Below are 23,414 nucleotides of genomic sequence, written 5' to 3' on the forward strand. Positions count from 1 at the left end.
AATTGTCAACATCTTGAGTGGTGTAAGTGTAAGTGGATGGTCTCATTGGAGACTCAAGTTTTGAGGATCTAGGCCACCTGGCTTTCACACAATTCTCCTCAAAAATGGAACAAATTTCAACTTTACAAAAAAAAAAAATCCCGAACATGTTTCCATTTGACTCACACCTTCGACACCTGACCACCCACCATCAAAACCACCACCAGTGCACCAGCACACCCCTCTCAATCCCTCATAACATCGAAAAAAAACGTCACAAAATTCCCGTGTCAAAATGTCATTATCGATTCACAAAAACCATCCCAACTAACCGATCCCCGAGTAACATGAACAGAAATGAGGCTCTATCGCAAAGCTCCTTACTACAAGACATGATCCGGGTGAAGAAGTTACGGTTCAAAGACCTCGAGGAGCGAAAACTAAAACCGCACATCACCAAGGAGTATTTGAAACGTCGCGCGAACTTCGAGGAGTTCAAGGCGGTTTATGGTGACTGTGGCGGTAGTACCAGGGGCGGGGGTGGAGGAGGAGGAGGAGGAGGTTCCACGGCGAAGCAAGACCTCCACAAAACGAAATCGGGGAGTCTGTGTAAGGTGCCGAGGGTGAACGGTAGGCCCGAGCATGTGGAAACTGTTAATATCGAGTTGCCTGTAAGTTTTCTTTTTATTGAGTAATTGACGATTTGAGAAAATTAAGGTACACTTTGAAGTGAATGGAATGCTTGCTCTGTTAGGAGGGATCCAGTGTTGCCAACTGACGACTCCTTGAATAATTTGTCTTCTGTTGGTGACCCTCGTTGAAATCTGACAACGTTGTAAAGGTATTGACAGTCCTTGTTACTGTCCAGAGATCCCTTTAGTAATTTTTTCTATTTTATTAAATAATAAATTAAACTCCCATTTTCCAAAAAAAAAAATTCAATTTTTGTGACAATAAATGTTGCCATTTGTCCAGATTTTCCTGGATTTTAGAGAGGAGCATTTAGGACCTGAAATAAGCAAAGGAAACATTTTAAAAAGCGAAGAAATAAACTTGGCAACGTCGCATTCAACTCGTATTTTCGGTTTTTCAAAAAAATATTGAAAACTTTGAAGGAAAGTAAATTATTTATAAAAAAAATAAAACAAATGAATTACAAACAATCTTATTTACAAATTAAAAACTGAAATAAACAATTTTCAAAAAAATATATTTTATTCGAAAAATTAAAAGCTCAAATTTTTTTTTAATAGAATTTTCAAAAGAAAAAACATTTTCAAGGGTAATGAATTAAAAAAAAAAATAAATCCCGTTTTTTTAATAAATAAAACTGAGAAAAAATTAATTTTACATTTTTTTTTAAATCTCAAAAACTTTAAAAAATGTTAAAAAAAAAAACAAAAAAATTTCAAAGTTATATTTGCTATTAAAACCTCCTTAAAAAAAACAGTGTTTCTCAAACTTTTGTTTTTATATCATATTTGGAAATGAAAGTTAAATGAAAATAAACAAATTAAAAAAAAAAACAAAAACGTCATAATTACCATTGCAATTACCACAAAAAAACAGTGGTTCTAAAAAGTCAAAAAAGAGAAAATTGTCTATTTTTTATTAAAAAAATGCTATAATTCCAATTGAAAGTCACAAACAAAATAGAGGTTCTAAAACTTTTAAAATTCAAAAACAGAAAAAATTTAAACTCTTTCAAAAAACATTTAACATTGATACATCCTAAAGAAATCAGTGGTTGTAAAAAATTTAAAATTCAAAAGAAGAAAAAAAAATTTCTCAAAAAAAAGCAGTGATTCTAAAACTGTCAAACTTTTTTATTTAAAAAAAATTAAGTGATAAATACCATGTCAACCTCCCAAAGGAAAAAGCAGTGGTTCTAAAACTTTATTTTTTTAAAGAAAAGAACAGTAAATATCAAATTATAGACAGTTAAAAAAATAAAAACATCTCAATTAAAAAAATCGAAATTAGTTTGAAACTTAAAAAAAAAATACAGTGGTTCTGAAACAATCAAAATTCAAAAAAAAAAAAAAAAATTTAATTGTGCAAAAAAAACCTCTTAAAGTCATAAATACCATAGCCTCCCAAAAAAACCAGTGGTTCTAAAACTTTCAAAATGTGTAAATTTTCCCATTTTCAAAAACAGTTGAAATACTCATAATTACCGTTGCTAATATTTAAAAAAAAAAATTAAAATTAGTTTTTTATTGATTTTTTTTAAAGTAAAAACCAGCAATTTTGAATTTTCGGAAATTAAAAAAATATTTAATTTAAAAAAAAAATTGCCAAAAATCAAGAAGGAATAATTGATTTAAACAAAAATAAAACAGTGGTTCTCAAACTTTCTTTTTTAGGCAAAAACAATAACTATAGTCAAAATCGCTCTTATCGTGCGGGTGTATTGGATTATCAACGACAAACTTTTGTAGTTACGTTTCATTTCAATTTGCGCAACAACGTTTTTTAACTACAACGCGTCAGATAAACGAAACAGATATATGCAGCGTTAATGTATCAAAAGAAGATAAAATGATAAATGTCAGTGGTTCTAAAACAATTACTTTCATAACAAACATGCCTGTCTCGTTTCGACTGACGGACGACATTATTTGTCACAAGATAATTTCAATTTCAAATTAAGGAAAAGAAAAAGCCTTTTTGTGGATTTCTAAATCCTCAAGCCACAAAAATGGTACTTAATGTTATTAATTACTTCGAGAACGAAAAAGAAAATAAAGGGTTGCCTAATAATGTACAAGAAGAAGTAGCTAAAGCGCTTGGAATTAGTTTAAGAATGGTGCAAAAGTTGTATATGAAAACAAGAACAATCTTATTCCCAAGAAGGAAAAAAAGTGTAAAAGAAAGAAGCCGAAGACTGAAGATTTAAGTGAATGTGTAAAAATGGAAGTAAGGGATAGGATTTATGAATTATATAATATATAGGCTAAAAACAAATATAACGCTGCCATTTCTGAGGGATGTTTTAAAGCAACGCGGCACTTTGGAAATTGGACTTTCTGCTTTATCAAAATTAATTAAAAGCATAGGTTTTCGCTATAAAAAAGACTGCAATAGAAGATATTTGTGTGAACTACCAAATATAGCCAACGAATAGGATTTTTAAGGCAATATACACAAAATGAAAAATCAAAGGAAAGCGGTATTCTTAGATGAAACTTGGATATTTTTAAACGAGAGTGGAATAAAATCTTGGCAAGATGAATCTGTGAAAAGCGTGAAAAGAAAAAAATGATGTGGTTAGGGAAAACGATTTATTATTTTACATGCCGGGTCTTCAACGGGATTCGTTCCAGGTGCAAGTTTAATTTTTTCTTCTAAGTCTGAAAGAATGGATTATCATGACAATATGAATTGCGAAATGTTTGAAAAATGGTTAAAGGAACAGTTGCAAAAACCTTCCTTAATAGTATTAGACAATGCGTCGTATCATTCAAGAATTTTGAATAAACAACTAAATGGAAGTTGGAGTAAAAGCGAAATTTATGAATGGTTAGTAAAAGAAAATCAGAATCCCTTGCCATAAATGCTAAAATCCGAACTTCTTTCAATTGCAAAACCGCTGAAAAGACCAAAAATATATGCTGTTGACGAAATAGTACGTGAATATGGCCATGAAGTTTTAAGATTGCCACCATACGATTGTCAGTTTAATGCCATTGAGCTTATATGGGCAGGGTCAAAATCTTATTATGAGAAGCATGTGGGTGCTGGGCTTAGATCTGACCAGGTTGAAGCTGTTTGGAATGAGGCATTGAATCACATCACAAAGGAGTATTGGCGGAAATCAGTGGATCACACAGAAAACATTATTAGAACCTGGTGGAAGAGAGAAAAAGTACTCGATATCCAAGTTGAACCATTGATCATTGCTCCATTTGAAAAAGATTCGGAAAATGACGAAGAGTTTTCCGACTCTGTTAGTGATAATGATAGTTATAATTAGTTTCTTTTTTTAGTCAAATTTGTTACTTCATTTTTACACATTCACTTAAATCTTCAGTCTTTGGCTTTTTCCTTTTACACTTTGTTTCCTGTTTGGAAATAAGATTGTTCTTGTTTTCATATACAACCTTTTGCACCATTCTTAAACTAATTCCAAGCGCTTTAGCTACTTCTTCTTGTACATTCTAAGCAATCCCTTATTTTCTTTTTCGTTATTAAAATATTTAGTTTTCTTTTTGCATTTCGTTTATTATTTAGGTATGATTAAAAAGTACAAAAAAAATTTTTTTAAACAAAGCTAAGTAAATAAATTGGTGAATGCTCTGGGAGATAGAAATGCCCGCCGCATTCACCAGTTTTTTTTTAGTTATTTTTTTATCTTTTTTTGACTTTTAACTGATATAAAAGAAAAGATAACAGAACTTTTTTAATTTTCTATGCATCAACGTATAGATTGGGTCGAACGACAAATAATAATTTAAAATGTCATTTTAAAAGTGAGATTGTAACATGAACTTGCCTTTAAACAAAGAAAGTAGTTTTCTGGTTTTCTGGTATATTTACAAATTAATTGTTTGTCATTATACCAAAATGTATAGTTTCCCAATAATTATTACAAAAAAAACACAATCACACATAAACAAAGAAGAAGACAAGATCAAATAATCGTTAAAAATCAGACGCTGTGCCCTGAAATCGACAAATTAGTATGTTATGCTAAATCGTATACTAATTTTTCAAAAATTTAGGTAACAACCATTTTTAAATGAAATATGTACAATTTTAATGAAAGGCTAGGGAGGCATATTTGCTCTCATAAAAAAATATAAAATGCTTAGATTTACATATTATTGCGTAAAGAAAAATTGTTATTGAGAATTCCGTCTATTTCGGACAATTTTTCAAAAAAGAAAAGTAAATATTATGTCTGGCAACTTAGCAGAATATCGGGGATTCTAGGCATATACCGATGAGGCGTATACCCAACGGGCTTTATACTTATGGGCTTTTTCATGTCATGAAAGGAAATAACCAACGTATGTTTTACACGTCGAATGTCTCGGATATGTAGTATTCCGCAAACATTTTAACGGCGTTAAAGGCATCACGTCAGTTAATAATTATGATCTAAGGTGTATACGCGGCTTTAATATGTCACATGACGGCGTTCAATGTATTGTCAAACTCTCAAGGAAATGACATTTTGGCAGCCACTGATTTTTCAATTTGATTCATATTACGTGGTGACCTTTGAACCCGCACGATAAGAGCGAAGGCGACTATATTAAAGAAACTCCCAAAAAAAAAAATCAGTGCTTCTGAAACTTTTTTTTAGCAAAAAACAGCACATTTCAAAACATATGTGCAGAGAAAAATTAAAACTTCAAAAAACAGTGGTTCTAAAACTTTCAAATTTTTAAAAATTCAAAAGTTACAGTTTCCTTTTTTTCAAAAAAAAATCAAAAAAAGAATAATTAACTAAAAACTATAAATAATTTAAACCTTCCAAGAAAAAAAACACAGTAGTTCTAAAACAATTAAAATTCAAATAGTGTAAATTTGCCAGTTTTCAAAAAACAGTTGAAATGCTCATAATTACGATTAATTAAAAAAAAAACAGTGCTTCTAAAACTTTCTTTATCAAGCCAAAATCGCAAATTTCGAATTAAAGGAAATAAAAAAAAAAGAAATAACAAAAATGTCTCAGTTTTCAAAAAAAAAAATTCAAAATTCAATTGTCACAAACAAACACAGCGGTTCTAAAATTTTCAAAATTCAAAAAAGTGAATTTTTATTTTTATTGTCAAAGAGTCTTAAATGCCATTTAAATTATTCAAAAAAAATAGTGGTTCTAAATTTTTTTAAGCTATAGAGAATTTAGAATTACAGGTAATTAAAAAAAAAAATATCTGATTTTTCAAAACAAAAAAAATAAGTTCCATGGAAATTATTAAATAAAAAAACAGTGCATCTAAAACTTTCTTTTTGCAGAAAAACAGCAAATTTCGCAATTAAAAAAAACAGTGGTTCTAAAACTTTTCTTTTCAAATAACAGAATATTCAAAAAAACTGCATTTTTTTTATTTTTCGAAAGAAAAAATCAAAATATCGTAGTTTTCAACTAAATTCCGTTAAAGAAACCAGTGGTTCAAAAATTTAATTTAAAAAAAAATGCCCAAGAAAACAGTGGTTCTAAAAATTCAAAAACCGTCAATATTTGACTTACAGTGGTTTAATAAAAAATTGATAAAACAGTGGTGCTCAAACTTTCTTTTTTAAACAAAAACAATAACTCTTAAAGAAACTCCCAAAAAAAAATCAGTGGTTTAGAAACTTTTTTTTAGCAAAAAACAGCAAATTTTAAAACATAGGTGCATAAAAAAAATAAACCATTTTTCAAAAAAAAAAAAAAATTCATAATTCCATAAAAAAACACAGTGCATCTAAAACTTTTTTTTTGCAAGAAATCAGCCAATTTCGCAATGAAAAAAAAACAGTGGCTCTAAAAATTTTAAAAAAGCATTTTTTTAAATTTTTCAAAAGAAAAAATCAAAATACCGTAGTTTTCATTTAAATTCCGTTATAAATAAAAACAGTGGTTCTAAAACTGTCAAAATTAAAAAATTATTAAAATTTCCATTTTTCAAGGGAAAAAATTAAATACCATTGAAACATTCCCAAAAAAAAAACAGTGGCTCCAAAACTTTAAAAATTATTATTAACAGTCAAAAAGTGTAAATTTTTCATTTTCCAAAGAAAAAAAATCAACATGCCATAATGATCATTAAAAATGGCAAACAAAACAGTGGTTCTAAAACATTTAAAATTTCTAAAAAATCAAAAAAGTCTAAATTTGCCAGTTTTCAAAAAACAATTGAAACAATTGGTCATAATTACCATTATTTAAAAAAAAAAAACAGTGCTTTTAAAACTTTCTTCATCAAGCCAAAAACGCAAATTTCGAATTAAAGTAAATTCAAAAAAAGAAATAACAAAAATGTCTGAGTTTTCAAAAAAAAAATCAAAATTCAATTGTCATAAACAAACACAGCGGTTCTAAATTTTTCAAAAATTCAAAAAAGTGAATTTTTATTTTTATTGTCAAAGAGTCTTAAATGCCATTTAAATTATTCAAAAAAAATAGTGGTTCTAAATTTTTTTAAGCTATAGAGAATTTAGAATTACAGGTAATTCAAAAAAAAATAAAAATATCTGATTTTTCAAAACAAAAGAAATAAGTTCCATGGAAATTATTAAATAAAAAAACAGTGCATCTAAAACTTTTTTTTTTGCAGAAAAACAGCAAATTTCGCAATTTAAAAAAAAACAGTGGTTCTAAAACTTTTTTTTTCAAATAACAGGATATTCAAAAAAACTGAATTTTTTTTAATTTTTTAAAAGAAAAAATCAAAATACCGTAGTTCTTAACTAAATTCCGTTAAAGAAACCAGTGGTTCAAAAATTTAATTAAAAAAAAAATGCCCAAAAAACAGTGGTTCTAAAAATTCAAAAACCGTCAATATTTGACTTAACAGTGGTTTGATAAAAAAATTGATAAAACAGTGGTGCTCAAACTTTCTTTTTTAAACAAAAACAATAACTCCCACAAAAAAATCAGTGGTTCTGAAACTTTTTTTTTGTAGCAAAAAACAGCAAATTTCAAAATATAGGTGCACATAAAAAAAATAAACCACCCTTTTTCAAAAAAAAAAAAAATCATAATTTCATAAAAAAACACAGTGCATCTAAAACTTTTTTTTACAAAAAACAGTCAACTTCGCAATGAAAAAAACAGTGGTTCTAAAAATTTTTTTTTAAACCAAAAAACGCCAAAGTTCAAATAACAGGATATTAAAAAAACAAATGCATTTTTTTAAATTTTTCAAAAGAAAAAATCAAAATACCGTAGTTTTCATTTAAATTCCGTTATAAAAAAAACAGTGGTTCTAAAACTATCAAAATTAAAAAAATTATTAAAATGTCCATTTTACAAGAGAAAAAATGAAAATTCATTGAAACATTCCCAAAAAAAAAAAAAACAGTGGCTCCAAAACTTTGAAAATTCTAAATAAAATTGATTTTCTCATTTTTTTCCCACAGTAGTCCTAAAACTTTCATTTTTAAGCAAAAAAAATTACAGAAAAATCAACAAAATTTAAAATATCTATTTAAAAAAAAAATATTAAATTTCCACTGAAACTGCCCCAAAAAGAAAACAGTGATTCTCAAACTCTCAACAGTCAAAAAGTGTAAATTTTTAATTTTCCAAAGAAAAAAAAATCATCATGCATAATGACCACTGAAAGTGGCAAACAAAACAGTGGTTCTAAAACATTTAAAATTTCTAAAAAATCAAAAAAGTCTAAATTTGCCAGTTTTTAAAAAACAATTGGTCGTAATTACCATTAATTAAAAAAAAAAATCAGTGCTTCTAAAACTTTCATTATCAAGCCAAAAACGCAAATTTGGAATTAAAGGAAACTCAAAAGAAAGAAATAAGAAAAATGTCTCAGTTTTCAAGAAAAAAAATCAAAAATCAATTAACACAAACAAACACAGCGGTTCTAAAACTTTCAAAATTCAAAAAAGTGAATTTTTATTTTTACAATTAAAAAGTCATAAATGTCATTTAAATTACCCAAAACAATAGTGGTTTTAAATTTTTTTAAGCTAAAATAGAAAATTTAGAATTACACATAAATCAAAGAAAAATAAAAATAGCTGATTTTTCAAAACAAAAAAAATAGGTTCCATTGAAATTATTAAATAAAAGAAATCTAAAAATTTTTTTTTGTAAAAAAAACAGCTAATTTCGCAATAAAAAACAGTGGCTCTAAAACTGTCAAAATTAAAAAAATAAATAACATTTCCATTTTTCAAGAGGAAAAATTTAAATTTCATTGAAATGTTCCCGTGAAAAAAAAACAGTGGCTCCAAAACTTTTAAAATTATAAATAAAATTGATTTTCTCATTTTTAAAACAAAGAATCAAAAAAACGAAACCACCCCACAGTAGTCCTAAAACTTTAATTTTTAAGCAAAAAAAATTACAGAAAAATCAACAAAATTTAAAATATCTATTTAAAAAAAAATATATTAAATTTCCACTGAAACTTCCCCAAAAAGAAAACAGTGGTTCTCAAACTCTCAACAGTTAATGAGTGTAAATTTTTCATTTTCGAAAGAAAAAAAATCAACGTGCATAATGACCATTGAAAGTAGCAAACAAAACAGTGGTTCTAAAACTTTTAAACAAAAAACTAATTTTTAAACAAATAATATCAAATCTCGAATAACAGAAAATAAACATGTTAAAAAGAGACAGTTTCAACAAAGTTTCAAGGTTTGTGAACAAACCTTTCTTTTTTAAGCAAAAAAAAGGACAAATTTCGACATAAAATACCAAAAAGGGTAAATGGTCAATTTTTCAAAAAATGCCCGTAAATTTGGAAATTAAAAAACAATTAATAATAATATGATAAAGAAAAAACAAATTAAGTATTCAAAAAGAATTTCCGCGACGTAGCATTAGCCACAACGTTGCCGTTTGTTCAAATTTTCCACAATTTTGGGATAAAGACAAAAAAACTACTTCTTTGTTGTCCTGATTGTTTTCCTGTCTTTGTTTCCCACCTTCACTTGCACATATAAGTTTGTTACGCAGATTTGAGTTAGGGCACTATTAATCTCCCTTGGTATACCCGTCTTAAACATTGGTATTCTGAAAAAATGCAATTTTTTTTTCTTCAGTTACACTACGGAGGAGATCGTGCCGTTCAAATAATCGAAAACAAAATCAAACCGAAACGAGCCTCATCACATCTGCCGAAGGTGCACCGGGAGGTAACCACCGAGACACAAGAAAAACCGAAAAAAAGCGTAAAAATCGTGGAAACTTTGAAAACCATCGAGGAAAAACTGGAAAACGAAAGCGAAACCGTCATAAGCGACAAACAGTTGAAGGAGATCGAGAAACATTTGAGCATGAGAAAGGAGAGGTGCCAGAAGAACCTCCCCAAGCCACCAATACCGAAACTTTCGAAAAAACGAACTGGGAGTAACGGGAAACTGATGTCCACCCTATCGAGCATCAATGAAAAGCTGAAAATCATGCAAGACAAGTACTTTAAAATCCAATATAAGACGGTCAATGACTGTTTCACCCAAAGTGGCAACGTGGAGGTTTTCTTTGAAAATAAACATTTCGAAAACGAGCACCTGAATATTGAACGTGAGTCTTTCATTTGTTATGATTTTTTTTTTATTAATTACACTTTTAGAACCAACGGAAGTATGGGAGGAGTCAAAAACGCGACAGGACGATTTGTTCCCGGAATTCCCGCAAATCGAGGACACCCTCAAGCAGATCGAGAACCATTTGGAGGATATTGCCAAGGAAGAGGAGGAGGAGGATGAGGTGGAAAAGGATGGAGAGGGTGATGAGTTTGGAGGAATGTGGAGAGGGGATGGTTTGGAGAAGATGTTGGATGAGCAGGGTGAGTGTTGGACGATGTTGGTTTAAAAAAAATGTTTTTTTACTACTGTGCGTAAAGTACTCACTTTGCCTACTTTCCAAGGTTTATAAAGTTTCACTTTTGCTTAAGAAAGTCTTTTTATGCACTGGTGCGTAATTTGACATTTAATTTATAAGTTGTCAAAAAAAATGTTGACGTTTTTTTTACGCACTAGTGTAATTTGATATTTTTGAAGTAGAAAAAATGTTGTGTAGTACACATGTGTAAAATCCCCTTTTTTTATTCGTGGGAATTGTCACATTCGCCGATATGACTTTTTTTTCGGATTTTTCAAATTTTTTACATTTTTGAGTTTTAAAACAGAATTTTTTTTGTAAAATAACATTGGAATAAAAAATGGAATAATTAAAATTTTTCACTAATTATGAACCATTTCTTGCTATATATAATAATCTTTATTTAGCAAATTGCTACATATAAAATACAAAGAGGTTAAAACGATAAAAATTAAATATAAAAAACAAAACATGGGTCTAATAATACAATTTTAAAATATGTACTCTTAATAATCGTTTAAAACAATTTATATTATTACAGATTTTTAAGTCATTAGGCAATTTATTAAATTCTAGCAAACCTTTATAGAGCACGGAATTAAGCATTTGAACGGTGTTATACTTATAAGATAAAATAAAATCAGTACAATTCCTAGTATTATAATTATGGACATCACGAAATAGCACTAACTTATCACATATGTAAATAGGTAAAAGGCCTTTCTTCAACTTAAATATAAATAATTCGTTGATGGACGGTCAACATTTTTAAGACATTTAACATTATTTTAATAGGAGTATAGCGGTTACATCTCAATATTATTCTCATTGCCCTATTTTGATTTTTTTCCAATTGAGAGATTTTATATTACGGTAAATTATATAAAAGAGTTGAACAAAATTGTAAATGCGGAAAAGCTATAGCATTAAATAACGTGTATTCATTGATAAGTTTTGTCCCACCCTATTAATGAACCCTACCTTTTTAGCAAACTTTCTCATGATATAATCCGCATGAGCCTGAAAAGTTAAGTTCGAGTCTAAAATTACTCCGAGATATTTAATTTAATCCTCGTAAACTAATTTCTGTCCATCCACGCAAACACTTACACTTTCAATGTCAATAGAAGATGTCTTCGACCGTCTACCAAATATACAAAATTTTGATTTTGTGGTATTTAAGCTTAACTTATTGTTACAAAGCCAGTCAAACAAATTGCCAAGTTCTATGTTCATGTCGCAAACCATTTGCTGTAGATTTTGACCAACTATATAGAGCATAGTATCATCAGCAAATAAAATAATATTTGATTTTTGAGCCACCCTAACCATATCATTAATGTAAAATAAAAACAATAATGGACCCAGAACAGTATCTTGGGGCACACCGACATCGACATTTACAGTTTCAGACATAGCATTATTAAACTTCACATGTTGTAACCTATTACACAAATAAGACTTTAACCACTTTAAAACGTTCAGCTTAATTCCTATGTGCTCTAACTTACCCAACTCTCTCTCTCTATCTCTCTATCCTACCCAACTCTATCTCTATCAAACGGTTTCAAACGCCCTTTTAAAATCCAAAAACACAGCCAACACATAATTACCTGAGTCAATTGCCTTTAAAAAACGTTCGCGAAAGCCAGATTGGTTAGGAACTATAATTTGGTTGTTATCACAGAACTGCAGTAATTGCTCTTTTACAGATACTTCTAAGACCTTTTCATATATAGGAACAGTATTGATAGGACGAAACTCATTAGACAACTTGGTATTTGGCACCTTTGGGACAGGAATAACTGTTGATATCTTCCAGGACTCCGGGAAGACGCCATTTGAAAGTGAGGTGTTTACGACGTCCAACAGCCTATTTCCAGCAACATGAAAGACATCACAAGGAATCTGTTTGGAGATGCCATTTTCACCCCCGCCTACATTTTTTAGATTATTAACGACTTGTCTCAATTTAGCAATTGATATTGGTTCAAAATTCTGGAGAATATTAGTTGAGGTTGAACTTCTTGGGGCATTGCTAACTATATTTTGTTGCCGTATATTTTGAATAATCTCACTGTTACTATCTATAAAAAATGATTAAATTGATGTGCTATTGCTGCCACGTCAGTCTCAATCTTTGTTCCAAAGAGAATTACGCTTTGTATTGCTTCAGTTTTACCCGGCAGAAGGGTCTTCAGATTTTTCTATAACTCCCTTGGATTTTTTGGATTTTCATCTATGGTTGCAGCAAAATAATTGTCCTAATTTTACTCACGATAGCATTTCGTCTTGATTTATACTCTGCCCACATGTCTTCAATTTTATGTAAAATGGCTCTTTTATACAGACTATCCCTCTCACGCATTAGATTTTTAATTTCCGAGTTAATCCACTTCTTATCTTGATATTTTTGTTCTGTGACAGTTGGGATCATGGGACACCTTTCGTTGAGGCTTGATGTAATAGAGAAGATGAAGGCTTCTGATTGTAAATTAACAACTGAAATGCTGGTGTTCCAAGGTGTACTAATAATATCATGTTGCAATTGATCTGAGTTATAATGTTTAGTAGATCTTTTCAAAGAAGTTATATTCGGAGTCACTATATTTTGATGATCAATATTAATCGAGATAATGGAATGGTCACCGATTTTCGGTGTTAAATGAGCTTCAAGGGGTAAATTTTTATTGTTAGTTACTACATAATCAATAAGCGTCTGGCTCGTAGGTACTATTCTAGTAGGCGATTTTACAATGTGTGTAAATCCACTGGAAAATATTACATCCTTTATTTTGTCAGCATAAAATGAGTTTTTAAGTAAATCCAGATTAAAATCTCCCAAAATAATAATAGTGCCATTAAAATCGCTTACGTCGTCTAGGTAGTTTTTAAAAAACTCAATAAAGGCAGCGTCTTGTCTTTGTGGAGCATGGTACAATACAGAACACAAATACTTTACACCAAACGAGGACAGTTCCAAGGATAACAACCAAACAAAATTTTCAACACATTGCACATTTTTTAACTTGTACGATAGAGATAATTTCTTACTAAAGCAATTACTCCTCCAGTTCTATTATTGTCTGTCGCACACTTTTCTAGTTTGTACCCCTCCAAATTAAGTTTACAGGGTTCAATATCCTCTGATACATGAGTTTCACTGAGAAACAAGATCTTAGGTTGCCAGTCCTTTAATAAAACAATTATTTCATCCTTATTGTTCAAAAAGCCTTGAGAGTTTAAATAGACAATGCTTGAGTTGTAGACAATATTTGAATCTAATTGCTATTTGGTATACTTATTTCGCTGGAGGCCCTCGATCTCCCACACAGTATGACGAACATCTAAGTTAAGACCGTACTTTTGATTTGACGCTGCACAATTTACACATTTAGGTACATCCACATTACATTATTTGTCATTATGTTCGCCAGTACATTTACCGCTTACTTCTTTCACAATCATTGGCAATATGTCCATAACGGCAACATTTAAAGCAACGACGAATATTGTAATCATTAAATACCCAGCATCTGTCCGAACCAATGTTTATATTTTTTTTTTCAATAAAGTAACTATAGGTGTTTGAATCAACTTCAATAACCAAATTAAATGTTTTGTTAACAATCTTTGTTTTCCTGATTACATTAATTTTGGTTTCTGAATTCCTCTGTATGTTGTTTTGCCTCTCAATTTTGCCCACAATTTCCCCATCAGTCAGGGAATGTTCACACTCATTAATTCCGACTACCTTTGATCTTCTTTCCAATAATTTAGGAACATCTACTACGTACTTATCCCCCATTTTTGTTTGAATTTGAGTTTGTATAACTTTTAGATCCTTCTCGTTACCACACCTCAAAACAATTCCTCCCCTTTTTGTAGGCCCACCCAATGATAAGCCAGCGCCGATATCAGCTGGGTCTACTTTTCTTCCTCCTTAACCTGCTTAATATTTTTCTCCGCATCTTTTTGTTTCATCACCAAAATGTTATTGTCATTTTGTACTGCTCTCGCATAGGAAATTGGATGTACATTCGGACATATAGCAGCTGCTGCAGCTGGTATAACTGTGATCCCCTTAAGGCTAGCGACTTCTTCTTTTAAACTTCGATTTTCGTGTAGCAACATGTCGACCTTATCTCCCAGTTCCTTCGTCTTCGCCACCAGAAACTCAACTTTCAGCAACAGAGTCCTGGTCAATGAAATCATCGACCCTGCTACGCTTTCTGGTTCTCGGTACATCAACTATTGATCCCTCGCACTTCCAGGTTGACTTCCTCATGTGGAAGCCCCGCATATCTACATTTCCACACCTCCCATGAAGATACTGTTTGCATGCTGTGCACTGAATTATTGCTTTAAAATCGTCAAACACGACTTTACATTTAAAACAACTATCAGGATCTACATCAAACACATTTGCACTATTACTTGCCATTATACACACAAAAACACATCAGATTTTTGAAAATTAAAATTACACATTAACAATTTGATTCTATTCATTTGGATAACAATAGACCGATTTTAGTTCACTACTTTAACTATCAAGCATTTTGTAGCTTTTCACTACTAATAATTTTCAAACGGATTTTTTAGTAAAAGAATCAAATACTAGACACTCTTGGGCACAAGCTGATACCAGACACATATATCTTTAAAACTTTTTTCCGACTTTAAATAATAAAAAATATAAGAGCTCATACGAAACGCGTCTAGTTTTTAAGATACGAAAGACACGAATAAAATATCTATAAATAAGGTAATAAATTAGTGAATAATTTGCAATAATTTAAGACTCTATAAAAATTTAAATAATTTTTCTAATATCAAAAACAGATAAAAAACGCAAAATCGCCAAAGCCTTTTGAACTGGTTAATAATCACAGATAATATATAAAATAAACATAAAAATTACAGAATTCGAATGTTTACTTAAAATTATAAAATTATAATCTGGATATTTTCCTTGTATATTTAATTTTTATTTTCATTCAATTAATAAAACCCCAATTAATATAAAAAGAAACAAATTTTACATTTTATAATAATTTAAAAATAGATCATATTAGACAGCATTAAAAAACTAAAATTATAATTATATACTATATAAATATATATGTACATTGATTGTTATATAATTTTATTTTATTTTCTGTTCCTATATGATTTTTGTCGATATTTTATTCCTTAAGTTCCTTATTTACATATTTTATTTATATATTTATTTACTCTAAAACTTGTCAAAACTTTGCCCTTTACAACAATTTTTTTCACATTTTGATTATAATTAAAGATTTCTAATAATTATTAAAAAAATTAACAAACAAAGGTTACTTTTTCGTTATTTTTATCTAAAAACGTGCTAAAAAAGAGTAAAATAATGATAATAAACAAAAAACATTGAGTGTGTGTATAGAAATGTATGTATAAATATTGAAAAAAATTCATAATAATAATAATAATGTATTTATTTAGCTTCAGCTACAAGTAAGCAGCTCTTATAATGTAATAGAATACATGAACATCCAAAATATTTAATTATGACGTAATACGGTATAGACATGCGAAAATTATAGACTGTCAAATATAATTCAAATATAAACAATATAATTAAATAAATAATTTGTTTAAGATTTATATAATGAAGGTTTCATTTGAATCTTTGATTTTTCCTTGAAAAATAGGTTCTTCACTTTTGATATATATTTTCTTTAAATTGGAACAGTTGTTTTTTTTTAAATTAAATGTTATTTTTCACTTTTTTTGAAAATAATTTTTTTTTTGAAAAATTGGAAATTTTCACTTTTTTGAGTTTTATCGTTTAAAATAGAAAATGGAAAATCTTACTTTTTCTTGATTTTCCAACGTTTTCAAACATTTATTTCTTTCTGAAAAATTAACAACTTACAAAAAAAAATATTATTTATTTATTTATTTATTTTCAGAAATTAAAATTCTGTATGATTTGCAAAATACAAAAATTTTAACCTAATTTTGTTTCATATTTATTGAAATGAAATATTTTTAGAGAATTAGGGAGTTATAACTTGAATATTCTACAAGTCAAAAAAAAAACTGCGACTTTTTCCACTTTTTAGACCCAATAGAAGACACCTTAACAAAAGAAATCCTAAAAACGCAAAACAAGTTAAAAACCCAAAAACTGAAAACCATCTCCCACCAAATCGACCACGTGGAAAACTTCTACGAGAAAATCGCATCGATCGTGAACGACGAATCGTCCATTGCGTCGGTAGATTTGGGACCACAACAAGAAAAAACCAGTAAAAACCCTCAACAATCGCTAAGAATTCCATTTAAAAATTGAAAATTTTAGACCCAAAATCGACCCACATAGAGGGCCCAGACCTGGAATCGTCCATAAAGAAATCCAACTATCTATCCAGGGACCTGGAACGGTACGACGACTCGACGGTGAAAATCTTTTCGGATAACAAGAGATCGTTTTGGCGGGATCGTTTGAGGGAAATCCGGGAACAGAAGGAGTACAGCGTCGAGAGTGTGACGAAGATGATCGACGCCTTAAAGGTCACCCTGGAGGAGTCCATATATGAGCCGGTGACGTAACAGGTTTTCAGGGAGGGACTGTTTTTCTTTTTTTTTTGTAATGTAATGGGTAGTTTTATGTCGTCACGATAGGAGGGATAATAAACGAGTTGTTTTTTATTTAATAATAAAATGTGTTTTATTATTTAAAATTGATATAAAACTTTGATCAAAATTGTTTTTTTTTATTCAATTTTTTTGAGGTTCATAATGAGGTAAAATTTTATGTAAATCTTTGGATTCTACACTAGTTTTGATTTATTCTTAACTATTTTTTTTTTGAAAAATTGAAAATTTTTACTTTTTTCATTTTTATAAATCGAAAATTTTATTTAAACTTCTGGGTTTTCCTTAAAAAAATATATATTTTTTCTTTGTTGAATTTTCGAAAAAATATATTTATTTTTTTGAGTTTCATAAATATAAAAAAAAACGTGTTTTTTATTGAAAAATAATGGTTTTCATTTATCTCATTTCAACTTATGAAAATATTAATTTTTTTTTTGTAAAATTCATTAAAATGTTTTTTTGAGTTTTGTTAATTAACAATGTTTTACTTTTTCTTGATTTTCCGGCGATTTTAAAAAGTTTTTTTTTCAAAAATTAACAATTTTTACTTTTTTCTTTGAATTAAAAAATATATTATTTATTTATTGATGTTGATAATTCGCTAATATGGTGGAACGCAACGTATAAAAATTAGGGAATTCAATCCCGCAAACCTGCGGGACAAAAATCATCGATCCCGCGGATCCGCAAGAATGCGGGATTGTTAACAATATATTGCTAAGAGAAGGTTTTATGTCTTATGCAATTATAAACAAACTATGGTAGATGAAAAAAAGGGTTTATTTCATATACAAAATACATTAGTTAGTGGTTCAAGTACTTAGTTTAAAGGTCACTTGTCACTGGTCACATTGATTTTGGAAGTATTTTCGGAGAAAAGATAACATATCCAAGGTATCATCTTTTAAGTTTGATCTTAGTTTATCGCAAATATATCCTGCAGCTGAAAACACGCTCAGCTTCGACACTTGTCGGCGGAATAGACTTTACTTACACAGTTGTAAACAGCTTCCAAGTATATACCCCTATTCCCTCCGCATTCAAACGGGGTCATTTTATGTTTTAGTAACTGGTCAAGTGTTACTCGTACTCGTACAGTCATAGGAGAAGCCTTTGATTCTGATACCCAAGCAGTATGAAGACTACGATTCAATTTCTCTTCTAAATTTAATGCCGATAGTTCACGTCTTGTTGTTAGATTAGATAAAGGTATATTATCCTCTTCACCCTCCTCAACAACCTCAACATAAATGGTCTGGGCTTCGGTTTGGCCTTCTAAAGACTTCTCTATTTGCAGCCTCTCAGTCAAACTCTTTATTTCTGTTCGTAGTCTTGATTTGCTATGAAGTAAAAATGTATCTTCTTGACCGTTGGTAGATGCTGACTGTTGTTCCAGAAATTGGATTTTCTAAATACAGTAACATACTTGTCAGTGGTGAACGGCGCTCTTTCATCCTAGAACGTAAAGCTTTAGCCATTTCTTTACTCAATGCAGAATTATGATGACTTTCCAATTTGCTGATCATGAATCGCAGTGTAGTTTCAGCAGTAACTAGTGTTGTATCTTCGCGGCATAAAACGCTTACAGCCCGCTTAACTGGTTCTAATGCACGTTCAATATCTGTCAACGTATTACATTCATCCTCAGTAAATGATTATGAAGATGATGTAATTTTAAAATCAATGAGAGCTTTAAATAAACACTCTCTGACGAGGTTGAACCTTGAAATCATTGCTGCAAGGCTGCTCCAACATGTTTTACAATTTTTGACCATTTGCAATTCTGTGCCAAATTTTCCTTTAATGCAATTTTGCAATAAGTCATTTCTCATGGGAGATTTTGAACTAAAATATTTTACAATTTGTCGTACTTTCTGAATCAGCGTCCTGAAACAAATATATTATTTAAAGTTGAGAAATAGTTTTAAGAAAGGAAGTGGCACTGTTCTTCATCCTCGCTGTTACTGTTGTCAGGCTTGCTAATACAAGTTAAATCTGATCCACTCTTTTCTTGTAGATATTCTTCCTCTTGATGCGTTTTTTTGTAAAGTACGTCGCAAACAGATAGCTACAGTCCATGAGCATAGCACAGTTGATGATGTACTGATAACAACCTGCCCACTTTCTTCATGACTGCAGCACCATCTGTCGTTGCTGCGACAATATCTCGTTCAAGGTGGATGCCGAACTCCTTCAGTTTTTTTTTTCAATTTCTCTTACACATGATTCGGCACGAAAGCTACCGAGGATTCTCACTAGTTCTAAGTTCCAAAGACTAACGGATCCAGCGTTATAAGCATGCAGATTGAGATTTAAATAGCGCCGATTTCTTAAGGATGACCACTCATCAAATGTTATTGTGAATCGCTGTTTGGATTTTTTTAGAGCCTCGAGTTCTTCCATAGTTACATCCATTACCATACCTTGCACCGTACCGGCAGAAGAAGGCAATTTGTGGCCCTCTGATTCAAATAGTTGGCGCATATCGATCTCATTTAGCTACCATTCGGGACACTCTTTCTTCCATCGACACTTTTTTCTGAGATTGAAAATATTCCGTGATTTTTATGTTCTTAGGTAGCATAGAAGAACTAATGTCATCTGAGCCTGAGCGCTTAGAAATAAGGGTAGAACTAGTAAACGAACTCTTCGAGCTAGTGGCAGTACTGGCACTATCAATGTCAATGTCAATAACATCATTCTCGCTGTTGTTCTTGGATTTTAAATTCATATTATGGTTCGTTTGTAAGTGGGTGTGAAGACCTTTGGTAGAACGAGCAGAGATTTTAATAATGCTTGGGCATAAGTTACATTTAGCTATAAAACTTCATCCCCCATAAACTAACATCCCTCGTTATTAAAAAAGTTATTAAATATGTTGTCCGAAAGATTTAAAAACAAAAAATATTATACTGTAAAGAAAAAATTGTACTGATGGATTAAAGATAACAGAAATTCCATCAAGCAAGTATTTAGTCAATTTAATATTTCTGAATTTGATAATATTATTTAAGCAGGTATATGTTACTATTACTAGTCTTAGGTTGAAGTTTATTATGAACTAATGATTGATGAGCTGAATGTGCATACACACACAGATATGTCCCTTGTATGCATATTATATCATCATCTCATAATTTGTAAATTAATATGTAATTGATTAATTGATTGATTAAATACATATATAATGACACAAAAAAACAATCAATTGATTTGACAATTAATAAATAATATTAATATTGATGTATTCAATATGTCTTTAAAACAGTTAAAAAGGTACCTTACTCGTAATAATTCAATAATTTAATTAGTAGTGTTTGTAATGCTTTATGTACCAATAAGAGGATTTTTAATTTTTGTGTTCTCATTGTTATATCCTAATTTTTTTGTTATTTTATTCCTTTAAAATGAAATTTGTGATTTTGTAACAGCAAAAAATATATTTATACCGCCTACAAAAAATTATGCCTAAATATTCTACCTTTTACCTACTCTATACTACTTACAACAGTATTTTTTTGGTCGAAATTTTCAGGCAGTGTTTTTTGAAAATATTCGGGTAAATTTTAAAAGAAAAATTCCAATATTTTTTTTATAATCGACTTTTGTAAGCAGTACACATAAAACAATAAAAACCATTACAGGCATAAAATCTATAGGTACTACATAACATAATATGAAAATATATTTTTTTTATTAACAATATTTTTTTAAATTTCCAGGCATTTTTTTTTGTTTAAAATGTCCAGGCAATTTTTTATAATTTTTAGAAAGTATTTTTTTTAATATATTTTAGACATTCATTTTTTTCAAAACGTCTAGGCAATATTTTACATGCATTTTTTTTTTAATTTTCAATTGTTCAGGTACTTTTCGAAATTTCCAAGAATTATTTTATTGTAATTTTCAGACAGTATTTTTTTTTCAAAACGTGCAGGCAAAATAAAAAACAATTCCAGGTCTTTTTAGTCAAAATTTCCGAATATTCTTTTTCAAAGGCAGCACTATTTTTTGTAAATTCCAAGCCTCATCCATATTATATTGGTCGAAATTTCGAGGCTTTTTTCCCAAAATATCTAGACATTTTTTAGGCAATATTTTTTTTAAGCTTTTATTTATTTGAAAATTTTCAGTCAGTTTTTTTGTTTCAACATTTCCACAGTTTCTTTTTTCATCAATTTCAGGCCTTTTTTTTTAAATTTATCTGAAAATTATGATCAACGTAATACTGCCTCGAAATTACAAAAAGTACTGCCTTGAAATTAAAATAAAAAACCGCCTGGAAACAAAAAACAAATATGTCTGATAATTAATTTAAAAAAATACTACTTAAGAATCTCGAACAAAAAAAACCTGGAACTTCGGGTTTAATTAGACATACACACATCAAAATGGTCTAGGGAACACATACAAATGTTAATATTTTTGAGAAGATTGGAAAAAAGTTAATTATTTTACATTATTCGAATAAAATAACAATATAATTATTAACTTTTTTTTGTAGATTATAATTTACTCATAATTTAGGGCCCAAATAAAAATAAAGAACAAAATCCCATTTATTAAAAAAAATTATAAAAATAAAAATTTACCAAATACAAATTAAACTAGTAGCCAGATGGTCCACCTCTATTATTAATAACACTTTAGCATCGCCTAAGCATACTTAAAATTAAATTATTAATTAAATCTTGGGGCAACTCCTCCCAAACATGTGTCACAGCAAGACCAAGCTCCAGAGCGCTTTGAAAAAAGTCAAATCGTTGAAGAAGTTGCCTTTTTAACCAATCCCAAACATGCTCAATTGGATTAAGGTCCGGTGAGGTAGAGGGCTAGCGTAGAAGATTGATTTGATTTTCCTCAATAGCGATTCGTACAAGCCGTGCTCGATGTGGTGGGGCATTATCTTGTTGTAACAACGAATTTGGGCCCATTTCGCGTAAATATGGAACAATTACAGACAGTAGTATATTATCCCTATAACTTATTCCAGTCATTGTATTTTCCACAAAAATGAGGTTCGTTTTTCCGTCAAGTCTAATGCCACCCCAAAACATTAGTGATCCACCACGTTGCCTTACTACTTCCCGGGCATCACGCAAACGACTTTCATTTCATTCCTCTCTCCAGACACGAATTCTACCAGAATCAGGATAAAATGAAAATCGAGACTCATCCGTAAAAAGAACTGTGGCCCATCTTTCTTGATTCCAATTAACATGTTCTTGGCACCACGTTAATCTTGCACCTCGATTTCCTAAAGTTAACCGAGGAACCCTTAGGGGTCTTCTGGCATGAAATCCTCTCTCATGCAAACGGTTTCTAATAGTTTGACCTGAATACCTCGACGTTATGACCAAAACAGAGGCTGTTACCGTGGGATTTCTTTGAGCTTGCAAAGTTATAAAACGGTCTTGGGCAGGTGTGTTAACTCGCGACGGGCCTTGATGCCATTCTCTAACATCATTTGTCTCCCTATATCTTGTCCACAAACGGTTAATTACACTGGGAGATGCATCCAAAGCTCTTGCAACGTCTCTTTGACTTGTTCCTGCCGCAAGCATTCCGACTGCTCTTAGCATTTCCCCTCGAGTTAAATGTCGTCTTTCCATTTTTATTGAATAAAAACTAAATCACAATTGTTCGGTTGGAACCACAGAAAATGCGATATTGCGTTAGAATTTAAAATTTATAATCTGCGTTATTTCGACAAAATGTGCAAGTAGCAAAAAACGCTGTTCTGGCATGATTTTTTGTACCCAAATATTTATTTTACTTCGTTGGTATCTTAATATTAATGGTAGTATCTATTACGTATGAAAATATAAATATATAAAAATTTATAAGGCGAAAGAAAGTATTTTTCTAAATGTTCCTTAGACCATTTTGATGTGTATATTACGCGAGAAAAATACTATTAACAGGCGATCCACACACTATTTAGAAAATAAAGCTTTTTTTTGTTTACCTTGAATAATTTTGGCATAAGATTTTGAAAAAATTAATGCCTAAACATTAAAAAAAAAATGCATGGATTATGAAAAAACAAGCCTGGTAATTTTGATCCACATAATAAGCCTAATGCGTGGAAAGTTTCACTAAGAAAATACTGCCTGGAAGTTACAAAAATCACTACTTTACAATTAATCGAATGTATTTAGCTACGATATAAAAAGTATTTGTAGCAAGTCAAAAGTTAAAAAAAAACAGCTTAAAAAAATTAAATAAATATAAAACAATATTCAAATAGGCGACACAATCAAAAACTATGTCTCAGAATCTC

The 23,414-nt window shown here is 30.0% G+C and overlaps 2 protein-coding genes across 4 annotated transcripts in view; one reads left to right on the forward strand and one right to left on the reverse strand.

Annotated features, from left to right (window-relative positions):
* The window catches only part of LOC126741111 (lachesin-like), a 107,693-nt gene that overhangs the window by 7,552 nt on the left and 76,727 nt on the right, over positions 1-23,414 (reverse strand). The window lies entirely within an intron of this gene.
* On the forward strand, positions 205-17,195 carry LOC126741109 (uncharacterized). Its single transcript, XM_050447440.1, has 5 exons — positions 205-650; positions 9,706-10,186; positions 10,236-10,451; positions 16,594-16,779; positions 16,833-17,195. The coding sequence occupies exons 1-5, from the start codon at positions 327-329 to the stop codon at positions 17,081-17,083; spliced, it is 1,458 nt and encodes a 485-aa protein (XP_050303397.1). The 5' UTR covers positions 205-326; the 3' UTR covers positions 17,084-17,195.

The sequence above is a fragment of the Anthonomus grandis genome, chromosome 10, assembly GCF_022605725.1.
Source record: "Anthonomus grandis grandis chromosome 10, icAntGran1.3, whole genome shotgun sequence".
NCBI lineage: Eukaryota > Metazoa > Arthropoda > Insecta > Coleoptera > Curculionidae > Anthonomus > Anthonomus grandis.